Genomic DNA, 27,393 nt, shown 5'->3' with positions numbered 1-27,393 from the left:
CAACACTGCTACAGAGTTGGTATTACGATTATTCTGATTTTATAGTTGAAGAAATTGAGGCTTGGGGAGGGGACTCAACCCCAGGTTCCAGTTGTGTGTCTGTGTATGTGTATCTGAGTGTGTGTGTGTTTTGCAAAGTAGGTCAGTCAGGAGCACATAAGCCTAATGGTTACATTTCCCTGGTAGCATTTGTCACTCGGGCTGCTACATTTGGCCATCAGGATCTCTTCAGGGTTGGAAAATTAACACATACGGCCCAGGAGGGAGGCAATGTAATGTGATATGAGTGCCTCAGCTTCCTCATCTACAAAATGGGCTGAGGATAATACCTCATCACGATCACCCGGAACAAGGCCTGGTACATGTTTCCTAGAGACTTTGTGGCAACTTAGTGAATGTTCCCCGACAGATCTGTCACAGAAACTGTAAATACTGCCCCTTATCCCTTCCGCACCTCTTGCAGCAGCGTCATCCAGGAAGGTTGGAAACCTCAGGAGATATAGGGGCCCTTTTCTTGGCATACCCCAAGAAAACTCTCTCAATGTCTTTTAAAGTTGTCAAGGTCCCACTTCGTAGCAGTTCCTCATAAAATACCAGTTCCCTTTGCCATCCACTGGACTCACTCCTCATCCTATTCCCCAAAAGTGAGAAGGGCGGGCTGTGTCATGGCATTCCTAGCCAGGGGAGGGCATCTGGCCCTGGCACGTGAATTCTAGCCCTTTCCCAGCTGTAATAACCGCCCTTTTCTTTCCACAGGGGCTAAACTGCACGGTCAAGAATAGTAAGTCATCTTTTTCTGTTCTCCTCGTTACCTTGTTAATCAAGTGACGGCCTGGTGCCAACTTCTGGCAGAAGCCCTGCCATGCCACTCCAGGTTCAGGCTGTGAGCTACAGCTGTCAGCAGGAGGGATCCCGGAGAATAATGAATGCTTGCACCTGCGCTTCCTATGGAGAGCATTCATTATGCAGAAGTCAGGAGAGGAGAAACAGAATGGTCATTGGATTGTGAAAGTATTCCCTGGGGTGCTGCCCTACTGGATCTATAATGTAATTTGATTTGCCACAGCTTGTCACTGTAAAGTGAGAGACATCTGTGGTGTAGATTTTGTTTTGTTTTAATTCAAAGAGGAGGCACATATTCAAGTGTCTGAGCCAATTAGGGACCCCTGACATGTAAAAATAAAGCAGCTCTTACTACAGCCGCATCCCACCTGTGCCCTCATGCGCAATCACAGCTTCATCTCAAAATCAAGTTGTGTACTTTGTCTTCCCTCCTAAAATTCCCTTTAGGCTTGAGAGATTTGTAGTGACCCCAGTAAACATTAGAACAGAGGGAGCAGGGCAGTGAAGCTGAGGATGCAGCCAAGGGTCACAGGCTAGCAGGTCACAGGCCCCTGAGCTGTTTGCTGTTTAGCTCTCTGTACCCACTGCTGGGGCATCCATCTCCGCCATAAGTCTCTGATTTTATTTTATTTTTTTGAGACAGAGTCTTGCTCTGTTGCCAGGCGCCAGGCTGGAGTGCAGTGGCGTAATCTCAGCTCACTGCAACCTCCGCCTCCCGGGTTCAAGCAATTCTCCTGCCTCAACCTCCCAAGTAGCTGGGACTACAGATGCGCACCACCACACCCAGCTAATTTTTATATTTTAGTAGATACGGGGTTTCACTATGTTGGCCAGGATGGTCTTGATCTCTTGATCTCATGATCTGCCCGCCTACAACTCCCAAAGTGCTGGGATTACAGGCGTGAGCCACCGTGCCCAGCCCTGCTTTAAGTCTCTGAGTGCTGCTCTTCCCTGGCTGCCAGGTACCTGCCTGGATGACAGCTGGATCCACCCTCAAAACCTGACCCCCTCCTCCCCGAAAGAGCTGCAGATCGAGCTTCGCTTTGCCCGCACCCAGCAAGGAGACCTGTTCCCCGTGGCTCACATTGAATGGACGCTGCAGACAGACGGTGAGTGGGCCTGCCAGCAGGACCCTGGGGGAGTCTCCCTGCCTCCAAGTGAGTCCACAGAACCACCTGTTGAATCTCCTAGTCAGGCTTAGGATTGGGCTCCCAGTCCTATGCTCAGTCATGAGGGCTCAAACTTCCTGTTGTAAGGATCCATCATTTCAAGTGTTAATGCTTGTTCAGCGTTTTGGATATTAACCCACAGTGATGCCTTACCATCACTCCATTCCTCACAAAAGGACACCTTCAGCCTAACATTGTTAGCACCCTGGGGGAAAAAAAGCAAGTGGTTAATTTTATGACTGCAATACCAAAACTGAGGTAGAAAATGGCAACACATTTGCCAGCCTCTTTGTTCCCTTAATTCAGGGGCCACTTTTAAAACATCCTGGGGAGCCTATTCAGGAATAGAGAGTTTATGTTACAGAATTGGGGTGACTGGGGTGAATGAGCACCAGCCCCAGATTTGTGACCGGGGCCTGGGGGAGTTGTCTCTGGAAGTGCCTGGCCTCAGTGCTCCTGCTGACTGCTGCAGCCTCGTGAGGATGATGGCGCGGCTGTGTTTGACACCCATGCCAGGCTGTCAAAGCCCTCACCACAAATTTGCAAAGCCTTTGCTTCTAGCCCTGTGTAAAGTGTCATTTTTCCTTGCCCAGCTGGGAAATAACTGTCTGCAAGGAAGTACACAGAGAGCGGGCTGAAAGGGACAGGAAGTGGAGAGCTGGGTTAGACAGGCAGATTTTCTTTCAAGAGTGAACAACCACAGCAGACAGGGAGGTGACACACTCAGCACTTGTGGCTGACCTGTATCTGTTTGCCTCCTCTCCTCCTCTGTCCTCCAGCCAGCATCCTGTACCTCGAGGGCGCAGAGTTATCTGTCCTGCAGCTAAACACCAATGAACGTTTGTGCATCAGGTTCGAGTTTCTGTCCAAACTGAGGCATCACCACAAGCGGGTAAGAATACAGCTCCTGAGTGGATCATGGTCCACTGATGACACCGGTACAGACTTGTCCCCAAATTCAGACACTGATTTAGAGCAGTGAAGACCCAGAGGTGCTGAGAGAGTCTGAGGAATTCCAAACAGCAGCTTCAGATGGGCAGAAGTCAAAAGAGAAGTGGTGTGGCCGTCATGAGCAGTAGTGAGGGACAGAGTGTATTTTGAAAGCTTTCCTGACATACCCCTGCTTTTTCTTCCCACGTTACTGAGCTATTCATTCTGAAAGAAAGGTGAATTGGAAGACAGCTTCCACAATCCTGCCTCCTGGCATCTTTGTGTAACTTTGTATGACATCTTTTCTGTGTAACTTGGATTAAGCTAGGGCTTACCCTCAGGAAGAAAAAAACGCCCAGACCAAAGAGCTGCCGCAGGTGGGCAAATGAGCACTCCACAGCTCAGTTTCATGCTGCTGTGCACAGCCACAGCATGAAATGTTGATTCTTGTTTATGTTTGTTTAAAGCAGTGGGTCCCAAAGTGTGCTCCCTAGATCAGCAGCCTCAACCTCACCTGGGAACTTGTTAGAAACGTATGTTCTGGCCGGGCATGGTGGCTCACGCCTGTAATCCCAGCACTTGGGGAGGCTGAGGCGGGTGGATCACGAGGTCAAGAGATGGAGACCATCCTGGCCAACATGGTGAAACCCTGCCTCTACTAAAAATACAAAAATTAGCTGGGCGTGGTGGCGTGTGCCTGTAGTCCCAGCTACTTGGGAGGCTGAGACAGGAGAATCGCTTGAATCCAGGAGGCGGAGGTTGCAGTGAGCTGAGATTGCGCCACTGCACTTCAGCCTGGTAACAGTGAGACTCTGCATCGAAAAAAAGAAGAAGAGAAGAAATCTGTTCTACGGCCCCACCCCAGACTTCCCAGGCCAGAAATTCTTAGGGTGGGGTCCAGCAACTGCTGCCTAACTGCCCCTCAAGTAATTATGATACAAGCCTTAGTCTGAAGACTGCTGATTTAACTGCAAACGGCCACTTGAAAACAAGTTAGATCTCCCACAGACACAAGCAGCAAAGACAGAAGACCTCTCTGATGTTAAATTAGGACCCCCAAACTTGGCTGCTGTGTGATGGTGAGAACCAGGTTCCTCTATTCACTTAGAAGTGAAGGACCCCTGGCCTCTCCTCCGGGGTAACTAGAATGAGGGTTGGAGTCGATATCTGTAATCTCTACCACCCAGAAAATAACTCATCGCAAATTCAAATATCTCTGCAACTAAGGTGCCTGCTGGCCCAGGGCAAGTGAGCTTGTCCTCCACACTTTTTTACCCCAGAACATTCTCAAGAGATCCCTGACTTTCCCATTTAAGGAGGAATAATCATTTGACAAAGTTTTTACCTGCCTGTGTGCCAGATCTCCACAGCCCCAAGTCCTCTGGCTCAGCCATCTCACACCCATTGTTCTAGAATTTGAGAAGCCTGGTGCGGGGGCAGGACTGCTTTCCCTTATTCACTCTCTGCTCAGGAGGCCAGATCCAGGTTGCTATTGTTTTTCTTAACAGGCAGAAAAGACCAGAGGAAACAGGACAAAGATACTGATTTCCCTGACTGGGTTTGGCTGTGGTAGTTGCTTTATTCTTATTTTCGGCTGAATGTTTGGGAGTGGGTGGGAACGGGGGTCTTTGGGCGTAGATGGGTGAGAGAGGTGCGTGTAACCTGTCCACCTTCCCTTCCTGCCTTCTCTTCAGTGGCGTTTTACCTGCAGCCACTTCGTGGTTGACCCTAACCAGGAGTATGAGGTGACCGTTCACCACCTGCCCAAGCCCATCCCTGATGGAGACCCAAACCACCAGTCCAAGAATTTCCTCGTGCCTGGTAAGAGCATCCTCCCAAGGCATTCCCTCCCCACTGGGCTCTATGAGAAGAAGCAGCAGGTGGCACAGATGCCAGCCCCCTCGCTCAGCAAGACAGTGGCTGGCACTGCCAGCTCCTGGGACCCACGAACAGAGGCCAGGACTGGGAGTTCTTTGGCGTGTGCTGCAGCCTCTACTCCCTGAGGCAGAGCTATTCTCTGCTGGCACAGCAGTGGACACTGGCCCAAGATCCCACAAGTTTTGTGAGAACCGGAATCCCTCCCTCTACCTAGAGAAGCACCCGTCCTGCCCAGAAAATAGCATAAAGGCAAAGCCGCAAGACCACTCGTGGAGAAGTTGTAGCCTCTGCCCGCAGCCTGGTGCCAGCCTCCACAGCTTGCTCTCCTCCTCCCACCTTGCATTCTCCCTGCATCATGCAACACTCGTCCCAGGCATGGCGCTCTCCTTCTCGCGCCATCCACCCTGCCTGCGGTTACTGCCAGGCTTTTCTTCTCAGGCATCCTTTGATGTACATGCACCTTCTACTTCCCCATCCTCCCCAGAGGCTCAGCTGTTACCTGCATTTCTCTTTTTGATTTTAATAGAGGCGGTCTCACTTTGTCACCCAGGCTATGGTGTAGTGTTGCTATCCTAGCTCACTGCAGCCTGGAACTCTGGGCTCACGCGATTCTCCTGCCTCAGCCTCCCTATAATTCTCACTGTTCATAGCCAGCTGTGTCAGGAAGCCTGCTTGATAACAAAGTCTGGGTCTTCTGCCCGCTTGTAGCATCTCCAGAGCCTCACAAATTGCTTTGCATATAGCAGGTGGTCCGGAAATGCTTGTTAAGGGTGGTGTTGACCTTCTTCATCCTGGGGACACCCTGCACACATGCGTGTGCACACACTCTCGGCTTACCCTGCTGTGTGTCCCCACATGTGGCTCATCACTCCCTGGCATGGTGCTGCATGCTGTGTGTTTGCTTTTATTGGTCTTTCCTACGGGCTTGAAGTCTCCAGGGGTCAGGGCTTTGTCCTGTTTACCACTTACCTGCAGTGCCGAGAACAGGGTCTGGTGCATGGCTGGGGCCCATCAGTATTTGTTGAAGGAGTCAGTCTCCTCAGTTCTTTCTTCATTCCTAAAGCAACTGACTCATTCCTTGTCCCTCCATGCTGATTCACGCCTGTCACGTGGTTTCTCAGTCTGGGCAAAGATGGGCAGCCAGGGACAAGAAGCTGTGGGTGGACAGAGAAGGAACTGGAGGAGACCAGGATTGCTTGGTCACCCACAGCGAGCTCAGGAGGAATGCACTTGAAATGGGAGGGTTCCCTGAAAGATGACCATCAAGCAAGCAGGCTAGCGCCCATACCAAGGTGGGTCCAGCCCTGGAGCTCACTCTGAAGGGGCCACCCGTGGACGGTCTCCCAGCGGAGAAAAGATAGCTGTTCTGGTGTCAGGAGTCTGGAAGAACAGGTTTCCGAAGGCAGAGGCTTCATGAGTTCCCTTTTCTCTGTGTCGGCAGGCTGCGAGGACACCAGGATGAAAGGAACGGCGCCGTGTGTGAACGCAGGTAACGGGCTGCCCAGGAGAGTTGCACACATGCACACACACTCCCACTCCCACGCCCCTCCTCACTCCCAGCCTGCATGTGTAACCTTGGCAGGCAGCCTGTGGGACCCCAACGTCACTGTGGAGACCCTGGAGGCCCACCAGCTGCGCGTGAGCTTCACCCTGTGGAACGAATCTACCCGGTACCAGGTCCTGCTGACCAGCTTTCCACATACGGAGAACCATAGCTGCTTTGAGCATATGTACCACATGCCTGCGGTAACTCTGCTATTTTTGACCCTTATAAGCTCAGAACCACCCTCCAAGCCCCAAGTCTCTTCTCTGCTAGTCTGACAGAATTGTGTTGCCAGAGCTTGGAGCTCATGCTGTGCTTACTCCGTAGTGGTCATGGTGCCTTGCCTTTTTCTTCCCTGGTGACCTGATGGTTGATAGAAAGGCAGTTGACTCCGTCCTGCCTGTGACTCAGTCCTTTTCGTTCTTCCCTCCTCCACAGGCTCCCTTGTTCTCTTTTTGTTTTGCTGTGTTTATTACAAAAAGGATTTGATGATTTAAAAAAAGAAATGTGGAAATAGAGATAAAGGGGAACTAAAGGAAATAAGTGCCTCACACCTGTAATCCCGACACTTTGGGAGGCCACGGCAGGCTTGAAGTTGGAGTTGGAGCTGCAGTGAGCCGTGATGGCACCACTACACCGAATCGGGGACAGAGCAAGGCACTGTCTCCTAAAAACAAAAAGGCTGGGCACAGTGGCTCATGCCTGTAATCCCAGCACTTTGGGAGGCCAAGGTGGGTGGATCACAAGGTCAGGAGTTCAAGACCAGCCTGGCTAAGTTGGTGAAACCATATCTCTACTAAAAATACAAAAATTAGCTGGGTGTGGTGATACATGCCTGTAATCCCAGCTACTTGGGAGGCTGAAGCAGGAGAGTTGCTTGAACCTGGGAGGTGGAGGTTTCAGTGAGCTCAGATCGTGCTTCTGTACTCCAGCCCAGGCAACGGAGTCAAAAAAAAAAATAGTAAATTAATGAAATAAAATAGTCTGGGCATGGTGGTTCATGCCTATAATCCCAGCACTTTGGGAGGCCAAGGCAGGTAGATCACTTGAGGTCAGGAGTTCAAGATCAGCCTGGCCAATATGCTGAAACCCCATCTGTACTAAAAGTACACAAAAATAAGCCAGGTGCTCTGGCACACGCCTGTAATCCCAGCTACCTGGGAGGCTGGGCAGGAAAAGTGTGCTGTGTGGCTCTGTACAACTGGTGTGAACAAACACAGATTTGTAGCCCCAGTTCCCAGCAGCCAAAGCAAAGAGGGCCTTACCAGTTAATAAGTGTACTTATGAATTTACAGCAAACTGGCTTCCATGCAAAAATGGAGTTTTTTCTGGAACAGAAACCTGAAAAGCATTTGTCCCCTGGCGTTTCTAAGGGATACCCTGGACAGTTTCTCCATGGCAGAGCCACAGCAGGTTCTCACCCAAGTAGCCTTACCCATCCTTGCCTCTCTCCTCAGCCCAGACCACAGGACTTCCACCAGCGATCCAACATCACGCTCACTCTACGCAGCCTTAGAGGGTGCTGTCGCCATCGAGTGCAGGTGAATGAGTATGGTGTGGGCGGGTGCAGGGAGCAAAATGGGTGGACAGTGTGGTGTGTGGGAGTGAGGAGTGTGCACAGGTGCAGAGTGGTGTGGATGGGAGTGAGGAGTGTGCACAGGTGCAGAGGTGTGGATGGGAGTGAGGAGTGTGCACAGGTGGGGAGTGTGGTGTGGATGGGAGTCAGGAGTGTGCACAGGTGGGGAGTGTGGTGTGGACAGAGAGGGGAGCGTGCACAGGTGGAGAGTGTGGTGTGGACGGAGACGGGAGTGTGCACAGTTGGGGAGTGGTGTGGATGGGAGTGAGGAGTGTACACAGGTGGGGAGTGTGGTGTGTGGGAGTGAGGAGTGTGCACAGGTGGAGAGTGGTGTGGATGGAGAGGGGAGTGTGCACAGGTGGAGAGTGTGGTGTGTGGGAGTGAGGAGTGTGCACAGGTGGGGAGTGGTGTGGATGGGAGTGAGGAGTGTGCACAGGTGGAGAGTGGTGTGTGGACGGAGAGGGGAGTGTGCACAGGTGGAGAGTGGTGTTTGGGAGTGGGGAGTGTGCACAGGTGGAGAGTGGTGTGGACGGAGAGGGGAGCATGCACAGGTGGAGAGTGTGGTGTGGATGGGAGTGAGGAGTGTGCACAGGTGGAGAGTGTGGTGTGGATGGGAGTGAGGAGTGTGCACAGGTGGAGAGTGGTGTGGATGGGAGTGAGGAGTGTGCACAGGTGGAGAGTGTGGTGTGGATGGGAGTGAGGAGTGTGCACAGGTGGAGAGTGGTGTGGATGGGAGTGAGGAGCGTGCACAGGTGGAGAGTGTGGTGTGGATGGGAGTGAGGAGCGTGCACAGGTGGAGAGTGTGGTGTGGATGGGAGTGAGGAGTGTGCACAGGTGGAGAGTGGTGTGGATGGGAGTGAGGAGCGTGCACAGGTGGAGAGTGTGGTGTGGATGGAGAGGGGAGTGTGCACAGTCTGTTGTTCCTGCTGGTGTACAGGGAAGGCTTGTGCTCTCTCTGGCACCAGGCACGACTGGCAGTGAGAATTCCTTGCCGGTTGAGACACTGCCCCTGCCTTTCTCCTTTCCGATTCTCCCAGCCTCAGCTGGGCAGGGGCCCTCTGACTGTCCACTTCTTGCTGGAGGGAGACAATGGCCCTTAACCTGCCCTCTCTGCCCGCAGATCCAGCCCTTCTTCAGCAGCTGCCTCAATGACTGCTTCAGACACTCTGTGACTGTTTCCTGCCCAGAAACGACAGACACTCCAGGTAGGAGACATGCCGCTGTACAGGGCCACACTGAGAGTGCAGGTGGCTGAGGGCCACCAGCCTGGGCTGAGACCTGACTGGGTCTGGGGGGTGGTTTGGGAGGAAAGTTTAGTTTAACTTGGAGCTCTTCAGGCCTGAAGTGTGGAGTGGGGTTTAGAGTGTCACTCCCTGGAGTTGGAGTCCTGGCTGCCTTTCATTAGCGATGCATCCTCAGGCAAAATCCTTAACCTTTCTGACCCTCCACTTTCTTGACTGGAAAATGGGTTGGTTTTTAGCCTATAGGCCTAGTGCTGCGCCATGCACGGTGTGCGCGGCTCCAACATTCTGTCCATGTTTGATGCTCACTCATTGTGAGTCATCATACTGTGAAGTAGAGGATTCCCCCATCCCAAACCCCAGGTTCATGGATGAGGAAACTGAGGCACAGCAATATTGAATAACTTGTCCAAGATCACACACCAGGGACACTGTTCGGAAGTCGCATGCCCTAACGCATGGGAGGCTGTGGCCACAGGCTCACAAGAAGGCTGAGACATGGGGCCAGGCTGGAAGGAGACGCAGCCTCCCAAGAAGGAGGCAAGGCATCTCTCCTTAGACCAGCAGCTCAAGTCCTTGTCTCTGTAGGTGGCTTCATTAAGTTCAGCCTGGATCTAAAGTGCCTGGTACGGGGCCAAGGTCATGAAGGCCCTTAAGGGATGTCAGTGGTGGTTTTTGTGATGACTGGGAAGGGTTAAGAATACTCTCTCCCCTTTCCCTTTGTTCTCATTGCAGAACCAACTACTGGTAAGCTCCGATCTCTGCAGCGCCACAGCCCTCAGGGGCCATTCCCCAGGGGCCACGTGAGAGTGAGAAGTCCGTGCCTGACCCAGGCAGACTAGCCTGAAGAAGGCCAGCTGGGGAGGTGGGGTTGGGGGTGTGCGTGGGTGAGACCACGGTTTGTCAGCCAGGGGGTGGGGGAGTGAGAACACGGTTTGTCAGCCCGGGGGTCGGTGGGGACAGGCACGAGGGGGCAGGGTGGTGGACCGTGGTTTGTAGGTAGCCAGAGAGGACAGAGCCTGAGGCTGGGGATAGGGGCTGGGGCCCTCAGGGCCGGCAGGGCAGGCCCGGGCAGCACTCACACTGTTCTGCTCACCACAGACTACATGCCCCTGTGGGTATACTGGTTCATCACGGGCGTCTCCATCCTGCTGGTGGGCTCCGTCATCCTGCTCATCGTCTGCATGACCTGGAGGCTACCTGGTAAGGGCTGAGGGTCTGGCCGTCCCTAGCACTGCCACTCACTAGCAGGGCACATCGCTTTATTCTCTGAGCCTCAGGTTCTCACTTGTAAAATGGAAATCACAGTGATACTCATGTCATTGTGCTGCTGAGTGAAATAAGGCACATGAATTCTTAGTTCAGAACCTGGCATGTGCTGTTTGCACAGTGTCCGTTAGCTGCCATTATATTTGTTGTTATTAAATGAAGTATTATTAAAATTAACCGGTTGGAAGGACCCAGAGTGAAGTTTTTTTGTGTCAGGAATTACCAGCCAGGCAGGTGGAGCAGCCTGAACAACCTCATCCTGCAGCCCCCAGATGTGTACATCCTGGGGTCAGGGAGAATAGCGAAGGCCAGCGTCGGGTGATAGAGAAGGCCTCGCCTGCCCTGAGCCATCGGGGTAGACCCCAGCCCCACCTCGTTAGCCTTGTCACGGGCCAGTTACTTAACACACTATGCAGTCACTTTTCTGTAAAATGTGCTGATAATGCTTCCCTGTCAGGGCTGTGATGAAGGTTAAATGAGTAGCTGAGGAAGGTGCTTGCTGGCAGGGATTAGTACATACCAGTCTTTCCTACCTGCAGCCCTCTGCTGGCATGAGAGGGCCTTTGGGTGTTCTGATAACATCTGACAGCTGCTCGGCTGGTGCTCTGTAGGCTGTGCAGCTCTCTAATGGTGTGGGGGGTGCTTTTCATTTCATTTCTGCTGTTGCTTCTGTTTCTTAAAGTGCGCCGCATCCCAGGGTGAAGGCAAGGAGGAGCCTCGCTGGTTGTTTGACTGTCTTCGACGGGTCTAGGGAAGAGCTGAAAGGGCGAGGATTGAGATTAAGGTTCTAAGTCACTTGCTTAGTCATCTGTGGGTCTTGATCACCCCAGCTGTCACCAAGGAGTTAACTCCCACAGAGCAGTTTTTTTCATCACATCTCCGAGGGGAACAATTGCTTAAGTATGTGGGTTCCCCTTCCTCACCCCAAAAATACCAGGAGGAACTGTTGCAAGCAGCCCAGTGGGGCGGCTTCTGGAAAGAAGTGTGGTAAGATGCATACCTTCTGCAAAGGCGCTTCTGGGGAAGAGCTTTCCCTCGGGTGGAGTCAGTTTGGGGCGGCCAAATTTCAGGGACACGAGGCAGACCAAGACCATAGTGAGGAGCCAGGGTGGACCCTCCAGCACTGTTCTGGGGGTCCCAGCTGGGTCAGTGCTACAAAATAACAACTGTGACCCCAGCTGATCATGTGCAACGTGCCAGGACTTTACATAGGCACGCTCATTTAATACCCATTACACGAGAGCAAACAGCCCCACTGCACAGAGGAAGAAGCTGCATTTCAGAGGCACCAGTAACTGCTCCGGTCGTGTGCTTGTAGTGGCTGACCCATGATTCACAGCTGTGTGGGCACCTAGCACGGCCTCCCGGCTCAGGGCTGTCCCTACCCTACACCCTTTGTGAGGGTGAGGCACACGCCCTGTGAGCTGGTTTCTGTTTCTCTTCCCAAAAAAACACTCCAGTGTCTTTCTTTTCCTTTCCAGGGCCTGCAAGCGAAAAACACAGTAATGACACCAAACACACCGGTCAGTATTTCCTGGTTTGCGTGTTTGCTTGTTTTTAAAGCAGTGGAGGGTTCTCCTGGGATAAGTGGGTGGATTGCCTCCTGTCTTCTAACTCCCAAGCCCCTTCAGAAGACCCTACCTTAGGACCCCCCACTTCCAGGACCCCACTCAGAAGGGCCCCTAATAACAAGGCCTGGGTGCCATTTATTGAATCCGACAAGGAAAGGTAAGTGCATGCCGTTTTGTGAAAAGAGGTCCTCCCTGGAGCAGACCAACAGGGCTGGCCGCTCTTTTTCTTTTTTTGATTAAAGCACAGGCTAAAGACCAGATAGAAATGTGGGAGATTCTTTTTCCCACAAGGCAGCAGACTGATTTTCTTCAGGCAGCTGAAGGTGGAATACTAAATCTGTGTTTTTCCAGCAGGCCTCAGTCGCTTTCTCAGGCTAGGGAGAGAGCCCGGCTGTGTCCTGGTCCCGGCCCCTCCGGGGCTGGCAGGCACAGAGGGCCTGGGCCCTGGGGTGAGTGTCAGCACGTGTGGTCTTGTTTCCTTAGATGGCCTGCCTGCTGCTGACCTGACGCCCCCACCACTGAAGCCCAGGAAGGTCTGGATCATCTACTCAGCCGACCACCCCCTCTACGTGGACGTGGTCCTGAAATTCGCCCAGTTTCTGCTCACTGCCTGCGGCACAGAAGTGGCCCTGGACCTGCTGGAGGAGCAGGCCATCTCAGAGGTGGGAGTCATGACCTGGGTGGGCCGCCAGAAGCAGGAGATGGTGGAGAGCAGCTCCAAGATCATCATCCTGTGCTCCCGCGGCACGCGCGCCAAGTGGCAGGCGCTCCTGGGCCGGGGGGCGCCTGTGCGGCTGCGCTGCGACCACGGGAAGCCCGCGGGGGACCTGTTCACGGCAGCCATGAACATGATCCTCCCGGACTTCAAGAGGCCAGCCTGCTTCGGCACCTACGTGGTCTGCTACTTCCGCGAGGTCAGCGGCGAGGGCGATGTCCCCGACCTGTTCGGTGCAGCGCCGCGGTACGTGCTCATGGACAGGTTCGAGGAGGTGTACTTCCGCATCCAGGACCTGGAGATGTTCCAGCCGGGCCGCATGCACCGTGTGGGGGAGCTGTCGGGAGACAACTACCTGTGCAGCCCGGGCGGCAGGCAGCTCCGAGCCGCCCTGGACAGGTTCCGGGACTGGCAGGCTCGCTGTCCCGACTGGTTCGAGCGTGAGAGCCTCTGCCCAGCCGATGACCAGGATGCCCCATCCCTGGACGAAGACGTGTTCGAGGAGCCGCTGCTGCCTTCAGGAGCCGGCATTATGAAGCGGGCGCCCCTGGTCCGTGAACCTGGGTCCCAGGCCTGCCTGACAGTAGACCTCCTGGTCGGGGAGGAAGGAGGAGCAGCAGTGGCGAAGCTGGAGCCTCACCTGCAGCCCCAGGGGCAGCCGGCAACGCAGCCCCTCCACACCCTGGTGTTCCCTGCGGAGGAGGGCACCCCGGGGGCCGCCGTGGAGCCCGGGCTCCTGGCTGATGGTGCTGCTGGCCGGCTGGCGCTGGCCGGGGAGGACGAGTCGTGCCCGCTACTTGGTGGCCTGGGCCCTGGGCGAAATAGCGTCCTCTTCCTCCCTGTGGACCCCGAGGACTCACCCCTTGGCAGCACCCCCATGGCGTCTCCTGACCTCCTTCCAGAGGATGTGAGGGAGCAGCTCGAAGGCTTGATGCTCTCGCTCTTCCAGCAAAGCCTGAGCTGCCAGGCCCAGGGGGACTGCGGGGGACCCGCCGTGGTCCTCAAAGACCCACACACACCCTGCGAGGAGGAGCAGCGGCAGTCAGTACAGTCTGACCAGGGCTACATCTCCAGGAGCTCCCCGCAGCCCCCCGACGGACTCACGGAAATGGAGGAGGAGGAAGAGCAGGAACCAGGGAAGCCTGCCTCGCCACTCTCTCCTGAGGACCTGGAGAGCCTGAGGAGCCTCCAACGGCAGCTGCTCTTCCGCCAGCTGCAGGAGAACTCGGGCTGGGACACGGTGGGGTCGGAATCAGAGAGGCCCCGGGCCTGAGGGCAGCTCCCCAGGGACTGCCCAGATCCCAGCCTTGAAGGAGTGTGTGTGCACGTGGGTACACACGTGTTCGTCTGTGTGTACGTCTGCATGTGTATTTGTTCGTGTGTGAAGTGTAGGCTTTTAAAATGTAGGTGTCTGGATTTTCATCCCAGGCATCCCCCCAAACTTTTCTTTATACAGCCATCTGGTTATTTTCCATCCTCAGGGGAATCCACACAGCCTACTCTGAGGAGCTAAGCTAATGGCAGAGTATCCTTGAGGCACCATCATTCATTCATTTATTCATTCATCAAGCATTTATTGTGTACCTAATATGTGCCAGGCATTTGAGATACCACGTGACATGGCCCCAGCCACCAAGGAGCTTAACCTCCAGTGCTAAGGACACATTGACAAACAGAATGGGCTAGCGCAGTGACTCAGTCCAGAAATCCCAGCACTTTCGGAAGCCAAGGTAGGCTGATCACTTGAGATCAGGAGTTCAAGACCAGCCTGGCCAAAATGGTGAAACCCCATCTCTACTAAAAATACAAAAATTAGTTGGGTGTGGTTACACATGCCTGTAGTCCCAGCTACTTGGGAGGCTGAGGCAGGAGAATTGCTTGAACCTGGGAGGCGGAGGTTGCAGTGAGCCGAGATTGTGCCACTGCCCTCTAGCCTGGGCAACAGAGGCGTACTCCATCTCAAAAAAAAAAAAAAAAACTGGATGGTCACATGAGATGTAAAAGCTTAATGGGCCAGGTGCGGTGGCTCACGCTTGTAATCCCAGCACTTTGGGAGGCCAAGGCAGGTGGATTGCTTGAGCTCAGGCGTTCAAGACCAGCCTGGGCAACATAGTGAGACCTCGTCTCTACCTAATTTTTTTTTTAATTAGCCAATCATGGTGGCACATGCCTATAGTCCTAGCTACTCGGGAGGCTGATGCAAGATGATCACTTACTTGAGCCCCCGGCGTGGAGGCTGCAGTAAGCTATAATGGTACCATCGCCCTCCAGCCTGGGCAACAGAGTGAGACCGTGTCTCAAAAAAATAATAAAAAATAGAAAGGTTGAGTGGAAGCCTGCCTAGGGCCGTGAGCATGCACAGGAGAGGCACCAGGCCAGGGAGAGGTCCCGGAAGAGACACCTAAGCTAAAGGATTGTGGGTGGGGAAAGGAAGCAGCCTGTGGGCGAGTGCTGGGAGGGAGTGGAGTGAGCATGTCAGGGAGCTGCTGGTGGACCTTGGAGTAGGAGGAGGGGCGCAGCCAGAGAGATGGGGTGGGGGTATTAGCCCCAAGGCCTGGGGCCCCTTTTGTCTGATGAGCTGTGCCTCTGCATGGCGAGAAGCTGAGGGCCAAACACAGCTGGATGTCACCTGAGCTCATTTATAGGCAGAGAGAAATGTGGAGGTGAAACGAAAATCATCCTGTAGGAAGGTGAGTTTGAAGTCCTGCACCCGCAACCTGGCCGGCCGTCAGTGGGGAGCTGTTAGCCTGCAGGATTCTTCAGAGCAGCTGGGCTGGAGCTCCCCTGAGCTTGGGAAGCCGTGGGGTGCAAGGGCAAGGAAATGAGGGGTCGGGGGGAGCAGTGAAGACCTGGACAGACCTTATGTGGGGAGAGGAAGGGGTGCTGCTGTGACTTCAAGGTCTGAGGTCCAAAAGCAGCATTTGAAGAGATGCTCTGAAGCCAGTGTTTGAAGAATCTGTTCCTGAGCTACCTCCTAGGGGTAGGCTGGAGGGTTCTGGCTTTGGGGGTCCTGAAGAACACATTGAGGTGCTGTCAGATGCTGGAATAGGGTTCCCTTTATTCCTACACCTGAGTGCTTAACTATATTTCCAAGCTTCAGTGAGGAGGAGAGGATTTGGAAATGTGACAGGAGAGCAAATAGGACAGTTTGTGTGTGTGTGTGTACACGCATACATGTAACTGAAAGATTACCAGTAAAAGAATGCACACATTCTTAATCTGGTAAGAGTTTCTAGCAGTTGTTTTGAGTCACATATTGTAGGTCAAGAAGTTCCTAGTTGCAGAATTTTTTTCTTGCAGTTGGAGTTTGCTTAGTGGCAGCAGGGCCACCAAGGTCTGTGTCCCAAACAGTGCATGGCCCATACTCCACCCAACAGCAGCAAAGGACCAGACAAGGGAGAACAGGAGCTGAGGCTTTCCAGCCACCGGCCTTTTGGGCTCCATCTCTCCTCCAGTAGTCCTGGAGAGGGGCTTCATTGGGCCTGGACAGCCACCAGGCTTTCTGTGACCTTTCCCTGGCTTCCGATAAATACCTGTTCAACCTCCAGAGTACAGGCTACCACAGTGCACTCTTCCCTGGCTAGAGTACATGTTCCCATCTTCTCCCGTTCCTCACATGCCTTGAATTCTAGCTCTGCTGGCCTTTGAGCCCATGCCAATAAATGTCCCTGATGGGCATTGCCCACTATCTCGGGGGGAACTTCCCTTGTTCTCTTAACAGCTTTATTGGAATACAGTCCACACACCATACAACCCACAACTGACCGTGCACAATTCAATGCGTTTAGTGTAGTTACAGTTCAGCAACCATCAGCACGATCTTAGAACAGTTTATTACCCCAAAAGAAATCCAGCCCCCTTAATCCCCACCCCACCCTCCCCATCCTTAGGCACCCCTTGGCTACTTTAATCTCTGTAGACTTGCCTCTTCTGGACGTGACATGGAAAGGAGTCATAAATTCTCCAGGGCACCTCCATTTCTTCCTCTTCTTTTTTTTTTTTTTAAGACAGGGTTTCACCATGTTGGTCAGGCTGGTCTTGAACTCCCGACCTCAGGTGATCCGCCTGCCTTGGCCTCCAAAGTGCTTGGATTACAGGCATGAGCCGCCATGCCCAGCCACCTCCATTTCTTCTTTAGTGTCAATCCGTTTCTCCTCATATTCCCTCCCCGTTTCCTGGGCCCAGTCTCACACCGGTCCTTGCTTACCCTAAATGCTAGGAATTCCATAAGTCTGAGTATTGTGTCCGCTGTCAGCTGAATGCCAAGAGCTTCAAGAGTGTGTATAAAGCCACACCTTTATTTTTGTATTATTCTGAACCATGGCTAATAAATTCTGCTTCACCCAGAAATGTCTAAGAACAGATGCCCTCCACGCTGTGCCCCTCCCACTTTTTCAGCTCCTCTCCAAAGCAGAGTGTACATAGGTGGTCGGCTGGGAAAGAAGCAACAGTCTGCGTGTGCCCAAAACCTGCAGCGGAGTGTCTAACCGTGACTGTCCAGGGCAATTGTGCATGCGACCACCAAGCAAACTCCAGCTCCCGTACAGAGTTTCGTGACTTTTCCTGCCTACTATCTTGATCCTTTTTTTTTTTTTTTTGAGACAGAGTTTCGCACTTGTTACCCAGGCTGGAGTGCAATGGCGTGATCTCGGCTCACCGCAACCTCCGCCTCCTGGGTTCAAGCAATTCTCCTGCCTCAGCCTCCCGAGTAGCTGGGACTACAGGCGCACGCCACCATGCCCAGCTAATTTTTGTATTTTTAGTAGAGACAGGGTTTCACCTTGTTGACCAGGATGGTCTCGATCTCTTGACCTCATGATCCACCCGCCTCGGCCTCCCAAAGTGCTGGGATTATAGGCGTGAGCCACCGCGCCCGGCCCTTTTTTTTTTTTTCTTTAAATGAATAATTACCTGGATTCAAAACCAGTTTCTCTTTTCTGCGTAGGAAGGTTCTCGAAGGTATTGAGGGTCTAAAGAGCGTTGTGTTCAGTCCCTGAAACATCTGAGCTGGGTCTCTGAATGCAAGGGTGCGGTGGAGTTACTTTCTTCTTGCTTTGTGTCTTGGTTTTTTGTTTGTTTTTTAGTCAGGATCTCTCTCTGTCCCAGGCTCAAGCAATCCATCCACCTCAGCCTGCCCGGTAGCTGGAACTACAGGCACGTACCACCGTGCCCTGCTAATTTGTGTGTATGTGTTTTTTGTAGAAATGGGGTTACGCCATGTTGTCCAGACTAGTCACGAACTCCTGGGCTCAAGCCGTCTGCCCACCTCGGCCTCCCAAAGTGCTGGGATTATAGGCATGAGCTCACCATGTCTGGCCTTTACTGTTTATCTTTGAAAATTAAATAGGGCATAAGAGAGAAGAAGAAGTGCCTACGATGCAGTGGGTAGTTTTAATTCTATAGCCTTTGGGCTCTGCGGTTGGTGCTCTCCTTCCTGAATAAACGAGGGGTGTGCAGGGCCCTCTTCCTCCTTAGCGCCCTGCAACAGCTGGGACTCCAGCAAGGTGGGGGCACTTGAGGGCAGAGTGAGACGGAGGCTGCCACTCAGCATCCACACCCTCGTCCCACAAGTCAGGTGTGTCAGACACACGGTCCTCACAGAGAAGAGGCAGCAGGGCTGGGGACTGGCCAGCTGTTCTCGCCCTAGGTGGCTTGCCCATCTGTAAAGTGGGCGGGGCAGGAGTTCTCGCTTCATGGGGTCTTGGGAGGCCTGCAGTGTCCCTGAGAGGCACCAGCCTGCTTCTTGGATAAAGCCATTTGTGCCCTGAGGCACCGTTGAGCCTCTTTCCCTGCTGTGTTTGCTTTTTCAGACTCTAAAAGTAATAAGTGTTCCCATACTGGGCATCTCTAAGGAGCTCAGGAAGTATCTGGCTGAGTGAGCAATGTGCATTGTGGAAAAACGGCCACAATATGGATTCCATGGGTTATATTTTGTAGAAGACTATGAAGAAAAGCAACTACCCTTCAACCCGCGGTGCGAGCTGTTAAGGTTAATTCTGTGCCACGACATGTTCCCCGCCGAGCCTCCCTCACTCTGAAATGGCCTTCCGGTCCATCTTGCCCTCCGCCTCTGCACGGCTCTCTACGCCCCATTGCCTCTCCCAGATCCTAGCACTGGGTCCACACTCTTGCCCTGTGCATTTAGGTTGATGAAGGCAGGTACTCACCCGGGTGAGCCATCCTTGCCTGTAAGAGGAACATGCAGTCCCCTGTCTCCTGGTTTCAAGGGTGCCAGGGAGCCTGGCCCAGCCCATCTCCCCCTGGAGTCCTTCCTAGGAGGAATAGCCCCTTAGGTCATTGACTGTAGGAAGAGTTTGCTCACTGGAGCCTTCCTCTGACAGGAAGAAGGTACACAGTGACGGGTAGCAGGAGGAGAGGAAGTGGAAAGGAGGGGTGCAGGTGACTGACCCCTGCGCTTGCCTGCTCCCTGGCATGGGTGTCCCACTGGCCGCCTCTGCCCACCAGTTCCATGGCATCTTCACAGAAGGTGAAACCAGCCCCTACTTTTTTGCTAGAATGGCTGAGCTTTCATGGAAAGGAAGCTGGACCCAAGCAGCCGCCGATCACTGCAGGCTGCCTGGAGCGGCGCAGGTGTGGGAGTGCGCACTGGCTCCTCCTGACTGCAGTGCCACATTGTGCAAGCTACCTCCTCTCTTGGGGCCTCAGGAAAATAGAGAGATAGCAGCCCTGAAGGCGGCTGTGAGGAGGGACGGGGCTGATGTGCAGAGGGCCCCACAGTCAACCACAGGCTGTGTTCTCCTGTTCTTCCTTAGGGCCACCGCTCGGGCAGACGCCACAAGGCCCAGGTGTGGGGTGGGCCTTCCCTACACGTGAACAAATCACTCTGCGCCCCTTCTCCACCTGTCACAAATCGACTTCTGATACTCCTGGCAAACCAAAATCGGTCAGGGCCAGCTTGCTTTTCCTAGAAGACGTTTCTAAATATTCATAACATGCTTGATCAAAGCAATCACTTTATTTTACATCCACTCCAGGGAGAAATGAAGATATGTTCCTATGTTGTTCTGTAATGATTTTGTATGTACATTCTGTTCCTTGTTGCAGTTAAACATGTTGTATGGGAAAGGGCCATTTCCCATGTGTCTTCTGTGGTTGCTCCTGTTTTATAAATAATGAAGTTTCAGGAGGCCAGGTGATGGGCAAAGCCACAGCTCACGAGAGGCAGAGAGAACTCAGGCTCCCAGGAGCATTGACTCTCAGATCTCGCTTCCCGGGCTGTCCTGAGTCAAACCCCTGCATCGCCTTTGGCACAGCCATAAGCAGCAAGCGAGGGTCACAAAACAGAGAGGGCTGTATAATACTGGCTGCCTGTGTACTAAGAAAACCACTATGTGGGCCGGGCACGGTGGCTCACGCCTGTAATCCCAGCACTTTGGGAGGCCGAGGTGGCTGGATCACCTGAGGTCAGGAGTTCAAGACTAGCCTGGCCATCATGGTGAAACCCCCTTTTTTTTTTTTTTTTGAGACAGAGTTTCACTCTTGTTACCCAGGCTGGAGTGCAATGGCGCCATCTCGGCTCACCACAACCTCCGCCTCCTGGGTTCAGGCAATTCTCCTGCCTCAGCCTCCTGAGTAGCTGGGATTACAGGCACGCACCACCATGCCCAGCTAATTTTTTGTATATTTAGTAGAGACGGGGTTTCACCTTTTTGACCAGGATGGTCTCAATCTCTTGACCTCGTGATACACCCGCCTCGGCCTCCCAAAGTGCTGGGATTACAGGCATGAGCCACCACGCCCGGCGAAACCCCATCTTTAAAAAAAAAAAGAAAAGAAAACCACTATGTGTTTATTTTGATGCAGGCCCAATGTTCTTCTTTAGACTTAATACTACCCTTCATGTTAATATAAAACCAAACAAAAACCCATGGTCTTGCTCTTCTTATTCATACATAAGAATCTGTGCTTCTGGATGGGGCAAGAGTGATAGAGGAAGGCACAGTATTTAAAAATTAGTTTCTCAAGATGTTCCCCTTTGGAAAGCTACTCTTAGAAAGAAATGGGGAGCTGGGTGTGGTGGCACACACCTGTAGTCCCAGCTACTTGGGAGGCTGAGGCAGGAGGACTGCTTGAGCCCAGGAGTTCAAGGCTGTAGTGAACTATGATGGCGCCACTGCACTCCAGCCTGGGTGACAGAGTGAGACCCTAGCTCAGAGAGAAAGGAAAAGAAAGACGGACGGAAAGAAAGAAAAGTGGGAGAGAGAGCCCAGGGTGATGGGAAAAATCGCTGTCAGGCTGACTCTGTTAAATGAGCCACGTGCCACTGCCTAGAAGGAAAGGGCCAAGGTGTTCCCATAATGTTAACACAAACCTATAAAATAATGGCGAATGTCACAGTGACATTTAAAAACTTTGTAAGGAAACCAAGACAGAAAAGATCTTAAAACAAACCACACAGGAAGCTTGTCACAAGTCTCAAGTTTTTTATTTTCAGAACAGAGTCTGGTTTTATTTTTAAAAAGAGAAGGAAAAAAGTGATAAATGCTAGTGAGGTGCCACTTCCCTCGTTCCTCCAGGCTCTCACCGCCAGCCAGCTCTCACAAAACCCACGGATGCAGAATCAGGGCATGTTAAAATGGAACAGTCTTTAGAGAGGGGCTAGTCTTTTTTACATAAGTAAGGATTTAGGAACTTACTGAGAGGAACCCCCTGACTGGCAGAAACGTTAGGAGCAGGCAATTCTTAAGATTCTGAGCCCAGGGTCCTCTTCTATGAACCAAGCACGTGCTGGCATTGGCCTCGGGAGACAGGGCACCTCCTTGGCTGTCAACCCATGGGGAAATCTCAGGGTTGCCCCTGCACCTAGGCTGCACTAAAAAGCAAAGCAAAGGAAGCTTCAGGGGTCATGATGAATGGGGCAGGGGAGGTGGGTGCAAGGGCCTGACCCTCTGAGCACACAGTGCTCGACCCACATGTGTAAAACAGGGTGACTGGGGCTGAGTTGGGGGCCTGGTCTCTGCCAGAATTGGGCTAGTTGCCATCAACTTCCAGGGAAGTGGCAGCTCGTTGGAATTTATCACAGCCTCCCACCAAAAACCTAACAGTACAGACATTTTACAACCAGGGAGACCAGGCAGAAGATGGCTGTCTAAACAACAGAAAGGGGGAGATCAGGGGGCTGGCCAGTGGCTGGCCATGGCTCAGACACAATGTCCTTTCACAGTCACTGAGATTAGGTAGCAGAGAAACAGCAAAGCTGGAGAGAGGACATGGGAACAGGGAGCAGATGTTGATAGCCACCCAGGGCCCAGGCCCCAGGCCCCAGAAGCTCAAGTCCAATCGAAGGGAGGGGAGAGACGTCAGTGGGGGCAGAGGAAGAAGGCAGAATAAAAGGAAATGTGAAATCCAGGCAGCTTTTGGGCCACAAAGGGTGAGGGACTGGAAGCACAGATCGTGGATAGAGTGTAAACATTTTCCCCCACCCTTCCATGCTCTGAGAGCATGAGGAGGCTCAAGAGAACTCTGGTCAAGCCCTCGGCCCCTCTTATGTCTATGTGGGTGTCTTCTGTCCCAAGCCCCCAAGCAGTTGGGAGGAGAGTTTCAAGCGGGAGGCAGGGGTTTGATCTGGGTGCTGAGTTCATGTCCAGTGACTTGGCACTTCTGGCCCTCCCTGTGCGGGGCGCTGTGGACACTGCAGCTGTGCCAGCCCCGCCCCACACCCAGCCCAGGAGCCCAAACCCTCCCTCTGGCCTCTGCTGGAGCGTCACACACCAGGTGCAGAGCGGTGAATGTTCTGCTGGTGCAGCCTGGCTGGCTTCTCTCCTGGCCGCCTGTACAGGGAGCATCAGGACCAGGGTTTTCAACAGCCACAAACTCAAAAACTGTGAGAGTTGGAATTACCTTCAACCTTAGAGATCACTCATCTAACGTCTACTTTTTTAATGTGAGAAAACAGGCCTAGAAAATAAAAATGATACGTCACTCAAAGCCAGTGAGTGACACAATCAGAAATAGAATTAACGTCTTCCGGTAACTCGTCTAGGATTTATTACACCACATAAAACTTCCCAAATGTAAGAAAGGAGAAGGGGAAATAAAAATTCTGCAAGTTTCACCCCCACTGCATCCTGTTGAGGGTGGAAGGAAGTGAGTATTTCCTGGCCTTGTTCCCTGCTGTCCTCCTGCACCCTTAAAATACTTATTCTGCCTCAAAGATTGCAAGAGTGACATTCCACACCAAGACTGAGCGCACAGCCCCCAGATGTCTCTTGTCATCACCCTCAATGAGAGGAATCTAGGAGGGAAAGCTGTGCAGCCTTCCTTGGCCCTAGTGAGACTCAAACAGACCAGAGGCAGGAGGTCACCACCTCACTTTCTGACCTACACTTCCTAGAGGAAGGACCGGTGGGAAACGGGACTTCCTACTCCGCTGGGCCCATGGGAGGGCCAACTTCATGTCCATCTAGTAACCCCACCAAAGCTATTACTCTAAGCCCAGATCTGACCTAGTCGGCACCAAACCACAGGAAGGATAAGAGTTCTAGGTGCAGAGGGAAGAACAGAGGGAGGCCAAGCCAATGGCTGATACTCCACAGACCCTGTAATAACACTGGCACGCAACCCCAGCTGGAGCCAGTGGCCATGGCGAATGCAACATCTGAGTATTCTGTCTTATTTTTTGCAAGCAGCATCAGTGCATGATGCAACAAAAGTTGAAAGCACGGAGGTAGAAATGCTCGCTCACCCAAGAAAGGGTGCAGTTTGGTCCTTAGAGAATGGATCCCCTCCTCCCTCTGAGCTAAGAAGAGAGGAGCAGGATTGAGGAAGATCCTGGGTGAGCTTCTCCCTTCGAAGGGAGTACCTGGGCAGCTCCCAGGGGCCCAGCTCTTCCTGGGAATTCATGGTCACAAATCCAGGCAGAAAAGAGGAGCGTGGTGGTAAGTAAGGTACAGGGGGCAGGGCCTCCCCAGATCTCCTACCCATTGCAAAGGGTCACAGGGTGGACACAAGAAAACAACACTACACACACAGAGAGAGACATACACTTTGCATCTATCACCCGGGTGAAATCGAATAGACACATCAGTGGAAAGTGGGTTCTGGGTCAATGTCAAGGAATGGGACAATGGCCACCAACCACAGCCTAAAAGAGGCTGGCACTTCTAAGTCAGGAGGAAGACCCAAGGCGGAGCACCCCTCTCCTCCTGATGGATGGCAATTAGAGTGGAGGTGGGGAAAGAAGCAGAGGTACCAGCCCCTTGGAGGGCAGGATTGGAGCAGGATAGGAGAAGAAAGGAGGGGGTAAGTGCGCCTACCTCCCTCACCGTTAACTGCTGGTCTCCCTCCAAGCGGTCCTCACCCCCGGGGTGCAGAAGGACACCCTGGCCCTTAGCCCTATAAAGGGTTACCTCTTCCAAACAAAGCCTGATCAAATCTGGGTGACAGAAGGTAGAAGATAAGGGGGTTGGGGACTCTCAACCCAAAACCAGGGACCCATGCCCTTCACCCTCAATTCTGGGAGGCCACAGCCAGGGTGTTGACATAGCCATGGGCGCCCCCGTCGTTCTCCGAAATGCAGTGGCCCAGCTGGGAGCCTCCCTGAGGTGGTGGCGGAGGCGGCGGAGGGGCGGAGGGCGGAGCACCATAGCCCCCTCTGGCCCAACTCGGGGTGGCCCGACTGCCCCGGTCCCAGCAGCCCTCTAGCGCCTCCAGGCCGCGGCAGCCGAGGAAGAAGAGGTTCTTGAGCATGAAGATGGAGAGAGGCTGCTGGTAGCTGACCACCAGGAGGCAGCGCAGCGCCAGCAAGGGCACGTCCACCAGGCAGCCGCCCAGCAGGCGCAGAAGGCGGCAGCAGCTGCTGGGCCCGGAGGCCTGGCCCCCGGATGCCGCCGCCGCTGCCGCGGCGTTGAGCTCATAGAGCCAGAGCACCGGCGAGGCGAGGGTGAGGAAGTAGACGGCGATGAGCAGGTAGCGCAGGTACGCGGGCAGCGGCGCACGGCCCTCCAGCATCAGCTCCACTAACGTGAAGCTGTCGAGCAGGTCCAGGCACGTGCCCAGGAAGCACCCGGCCGCGCGGTGCCGCTGGGGCTGCAGCAGCAGGGGTCCGGCCGAGCCCGGCGGCGAGCCCGCCTCGCTGATGGCCCGCACCAAGCTGTAGAGCAGGGGTACCGACAGCGCCATGGTGAGGCGGAAGCCCGTGGTGCCGAAGGGCGCGCGCAGCTCGATGAGGTCTAGGATGGACGTGCCCAGGATCAGCACCACCTTGGGCGTGAAGGCGATGGAGTAGATAAGCCAGGCCAGGTAGGCGAAGGCGAACTCGCCCGCTGCCGCGGCCGCCCCCAGGCCGCCCCCCGCGCCGCCGGCGCCCCCTCGGGCTCCGCGCGCCTTGGCCCCGGCGGAGGCGGCCGAGGGCGCGGGCAGGTGCAGGGGCGGCGCGGCGTGGTGGTGGTGCGGGTGGTGGTTGTGCGCGCCGCTGGCCACGCCGCCCCGACGGCCCCGGCTGTTCTTGGCGAAGAAGATGGCCCAGCCCACCACCACCACCAAGTCCGTGGCGATCCAGGAGCACCAGTACAGGTCGGTGACGGCGATGAGGTACAGGTCCAGCAGGCCGCCCTGCGCCAGCAGCAGCACCACGGACAGCGCCTGGTAGCCCCAGCGGCACCCGGGACTGGGGGCGCAGCCGCGGCGCCGACCCCTGCGGCCGGGCCGGGCCGGGCGGCCGCAGCAGCAGCAACACGCACAGCAGGAGGCGCCGCCGCCCGCCCCGCCGCCGCCCGCGCCCCCCGCCGAGCGGCTCCCTGGGCCCCCGACGGCCCCGGCCGCGGCGCCCCCGCCGAAGTCCGCGGCGGTCATGCTGCAGGAGGAAGTGGGCGTGGAGCTGGAGGAGGAGGTGTCGGCGGAGGAGGAGAAGGCAGCGGGCGCGGGGCCGGCAGGGGCAACCCCCTGAACCGGCGGCCCCGGGAGCGCGGCGTTGGGCACCAGCGGCTTGCTGACGCTCAGGCTCTCGTCGTCGTCCTCGCGCTCGGCGCCCGTGCTGCTGCTCGGGGAGCCGCCGCCCCCGCCGCGTCTGCTGCCGCCTCCCCCGCGGCTGGTGCTGGTGCTGGTGCTGCTGTCGCCCGAGCCTCTCCGGCCGCGGAAGGAGCCCCCGCGGAGGAAGAGCGGCTGCAGCCGGGAGGCGGCGGGGGGCGGCGGGAAGGCGCCGGGCGCGGAGGAGACCGAGCGAGGGTGGCCGAGCGCCGGGCGCATTGTCCTCCGAGGGGCTCCGGGGCCGCCCAGCTGCTCCCTCCCCGCCAACCCCGGGCGGGCGAGGCGGCCGAGGGGAGCCGGGCCCGCCGCGGCGGGGACTCACACCTGGGCCGGGCGGCGGCGAGATCCGGACTGGAGCCACTGGACTGGGCGAGCCGGGCCGGGCCGGGCGGGAGCGGGGGCAGGCGCGGAGCGGAGCCGACCGCGGTGGCGGCGGGCGGGGCGGGGCGGGGGCGGGGCGGGGAGCGAGCCCGCCGGGAGGGAGGGAGGGAGGGAGGGAGGCTGGCAGCGGGGAAACCAGGACTGGATTCGAGGGGGAGAGGAGGCGGCGAGACCAGAGGAGGGGAAAGCACGGCACGCTGGATCAGCAGGAAAAGGGGCGGGGGTGCCAAGCGTCAGAGTTGGGTGGGGAGCCCTGTGGCCTGAAGGAAGCGGAGGAGGCCCGGGCGGCCGCCAGAGCGAGGCGACCCGCGGGGGACTCTCAGGGAGCGCGGACTCCTAAGGAAGTCACTGGGAGTCCCACCGGCTGCACCCCAGGGCGCTAGTGCCTAGATGGCTTAGGTGCCCCCAAGCGATGGACTCAGGCAACAAGGCGGGCTTTGCACCTGGCCTTTTCAGCTCTGACGCAGGTGAAGGGCGGCTTCCCACCACCCTCCATCCAGCGCCCTTCCCACGGGCCCATCCGCCTCTCCCTAAGGCACTAAACACCAGTGGAGGAGACAGGCCATGTTGGCAAAAAGGGCCAGGGCAGCAGCCCCAGACCTACAGTCCTAAATATCCGTGTGCCCAGCACTGGGGTCACGAGCCATCTCAGGGACGACCCAGCGGATGGAGAAGTTCCCTGAAAACACCTGCCTAGGAGGAGAGGCTAGTGGTATCCACCCAGCAGGCTTCTCAAAGGTTTTAAAAGCAGAATGGGGCATAATTGGAAGATATGTCAATCAGAGAGGAAAGTAAAGGGACATTTAGAGGTGTGGGCACCTGGATGAAAACAAAGGCTCCAATAGGGATGATGGTGACGGTTACAGCCCGTCACGGTAGACAGAGACCAAGGGAGAAAAGCAGTCAGTAGCCCTGCATAGACAGGCTCAGGAGAAGGGGCACAGCAGCTCACCCCAGGACTCATCCATGGCTGGGCCCGGATGTCCATGCAGCAACTCTGGAAGGCAGAAGGTAGAGTGCTGCCTTTGGGGATTTAAGGGAGAAAGAAATGACTAGAGCAGCTGGGGCTCAAAAACAATCTGAGGTTCACCAGTAATGGAGACATTCCATTCCCGGCCCCATAAAAGGAGAGCAGGAAGCTTGCCTGGCCTGTTGGCCTCCACATCCTTTGGGTGGCCTGTGCCCTCCCTGATTTCATGACCTTTGAAGCATTGCTGCGGGCTCATCTTCCCTGGATAACAGCTTGCAGCACAGCAACACCAGGCAGTGTGAGGGAGCACGTGCAGTGGA

The 27,393-nt window shown here is 54.9% G+C and overlaps 2 protein-coding genes across 3 annotated transcripts in view; one reads left to right on the top strand and one right to left on the bottom strand.

Annotated features, from left to right (window-relative positions):
- Window positions 1–17,085, top strand: part of IL17RA (interleukin 17 receptor A) — a 33,587-nt gene extending 16,502 nt beyond the window's left edge. For both annotated transcript variants that reach the window (XM_064362811.1, XM_064362810.1), the window contains exons 2-13: window positions 757–781; window positions 1,806–1,952; window positions 2,792–2,904; window positions 4,637–4,763; window positions 6,262–6,309; window positions 6,403–6,566; window positions 7,821–7,904; window positions 9,060–9,144; window positions 9,916–9,927; window positions 10,282–10,383; window positions 11,931–11,972; window positions 12,504–17,085. In XM_064362811.1, the coding sequence (XP_064218881.1) occupies window positions 6,279–6,309; window positions 6,403–6,566; window positions 7,821–7,904; window positions 9,060–9,144; window positions 9,916–9,927; window positions 10,282–10,383; window positions 11,931–11,972; window positions 12,504–14,008 (2,025 nt within the window). In that variant the 5' untranslated portion in view covers window positions 757–781; window positions 1,806–1,952; window positions 2,792–2,904; window positions 4,637–4,763; window positions 6,262–6,278 and the 3' untranslated portion in view covers window positions 14,009–17,085. The remainder of the gene's footprint in view (window positions 1–756; window positions 782–1,805; window positions 1,953–2,791; window positions 2,905–4,636; window positions 4,764–6,261; window positions 6,310–6,402; window positions 6,567–7,820; window positions 7,905–9,059; window positions 9,145–9,915; window positions 9,928–10,281; window positions 10,384–11,930; window positions 11,973–12,503) is intronic.
- A 4,663-nt stretch (window positions 17,086–21,748) lies between these two features.
- On the bottom strand, window positions 21,749–25,941 carry TMEM121B (transmembrane protein 121B). Its single transcript, XM_012454229.3, has one exon. It carries the CDS (start codon window positions 25,939–25,941, stop codon window positions 24,205–24,207), a length of 1,737 nt encoding a protein of 578 aa, XP_012309652.3. The 3' UTR covers window positions 21,749–24,204.
- Between the last annotated feature and the right edge of the window lie 1,452 nt (window positions 25,942–27,393).

Source organism: Aotus nancymaae, unplaced genomic scaffold, assembly GCF_030222135.1.
Source record: "Aotus nancymaae isolate 86718 unplaced genomic scaffold, 86718_ANA_hifiasm-v0.15.2.pri h1tg000049l, whole genome shotgun sequence".
Classification (NCBI taxonomy): Eukaryota; Metazoa; Chordata; class Mammalia; order Primates; family Aotidae; genus Aotus; species Aotus nancymaae.
Note: the sequence above shows the minus strand (reverse complement) of the source record. Positions and strands in the feature narration are given on the sequence as shown.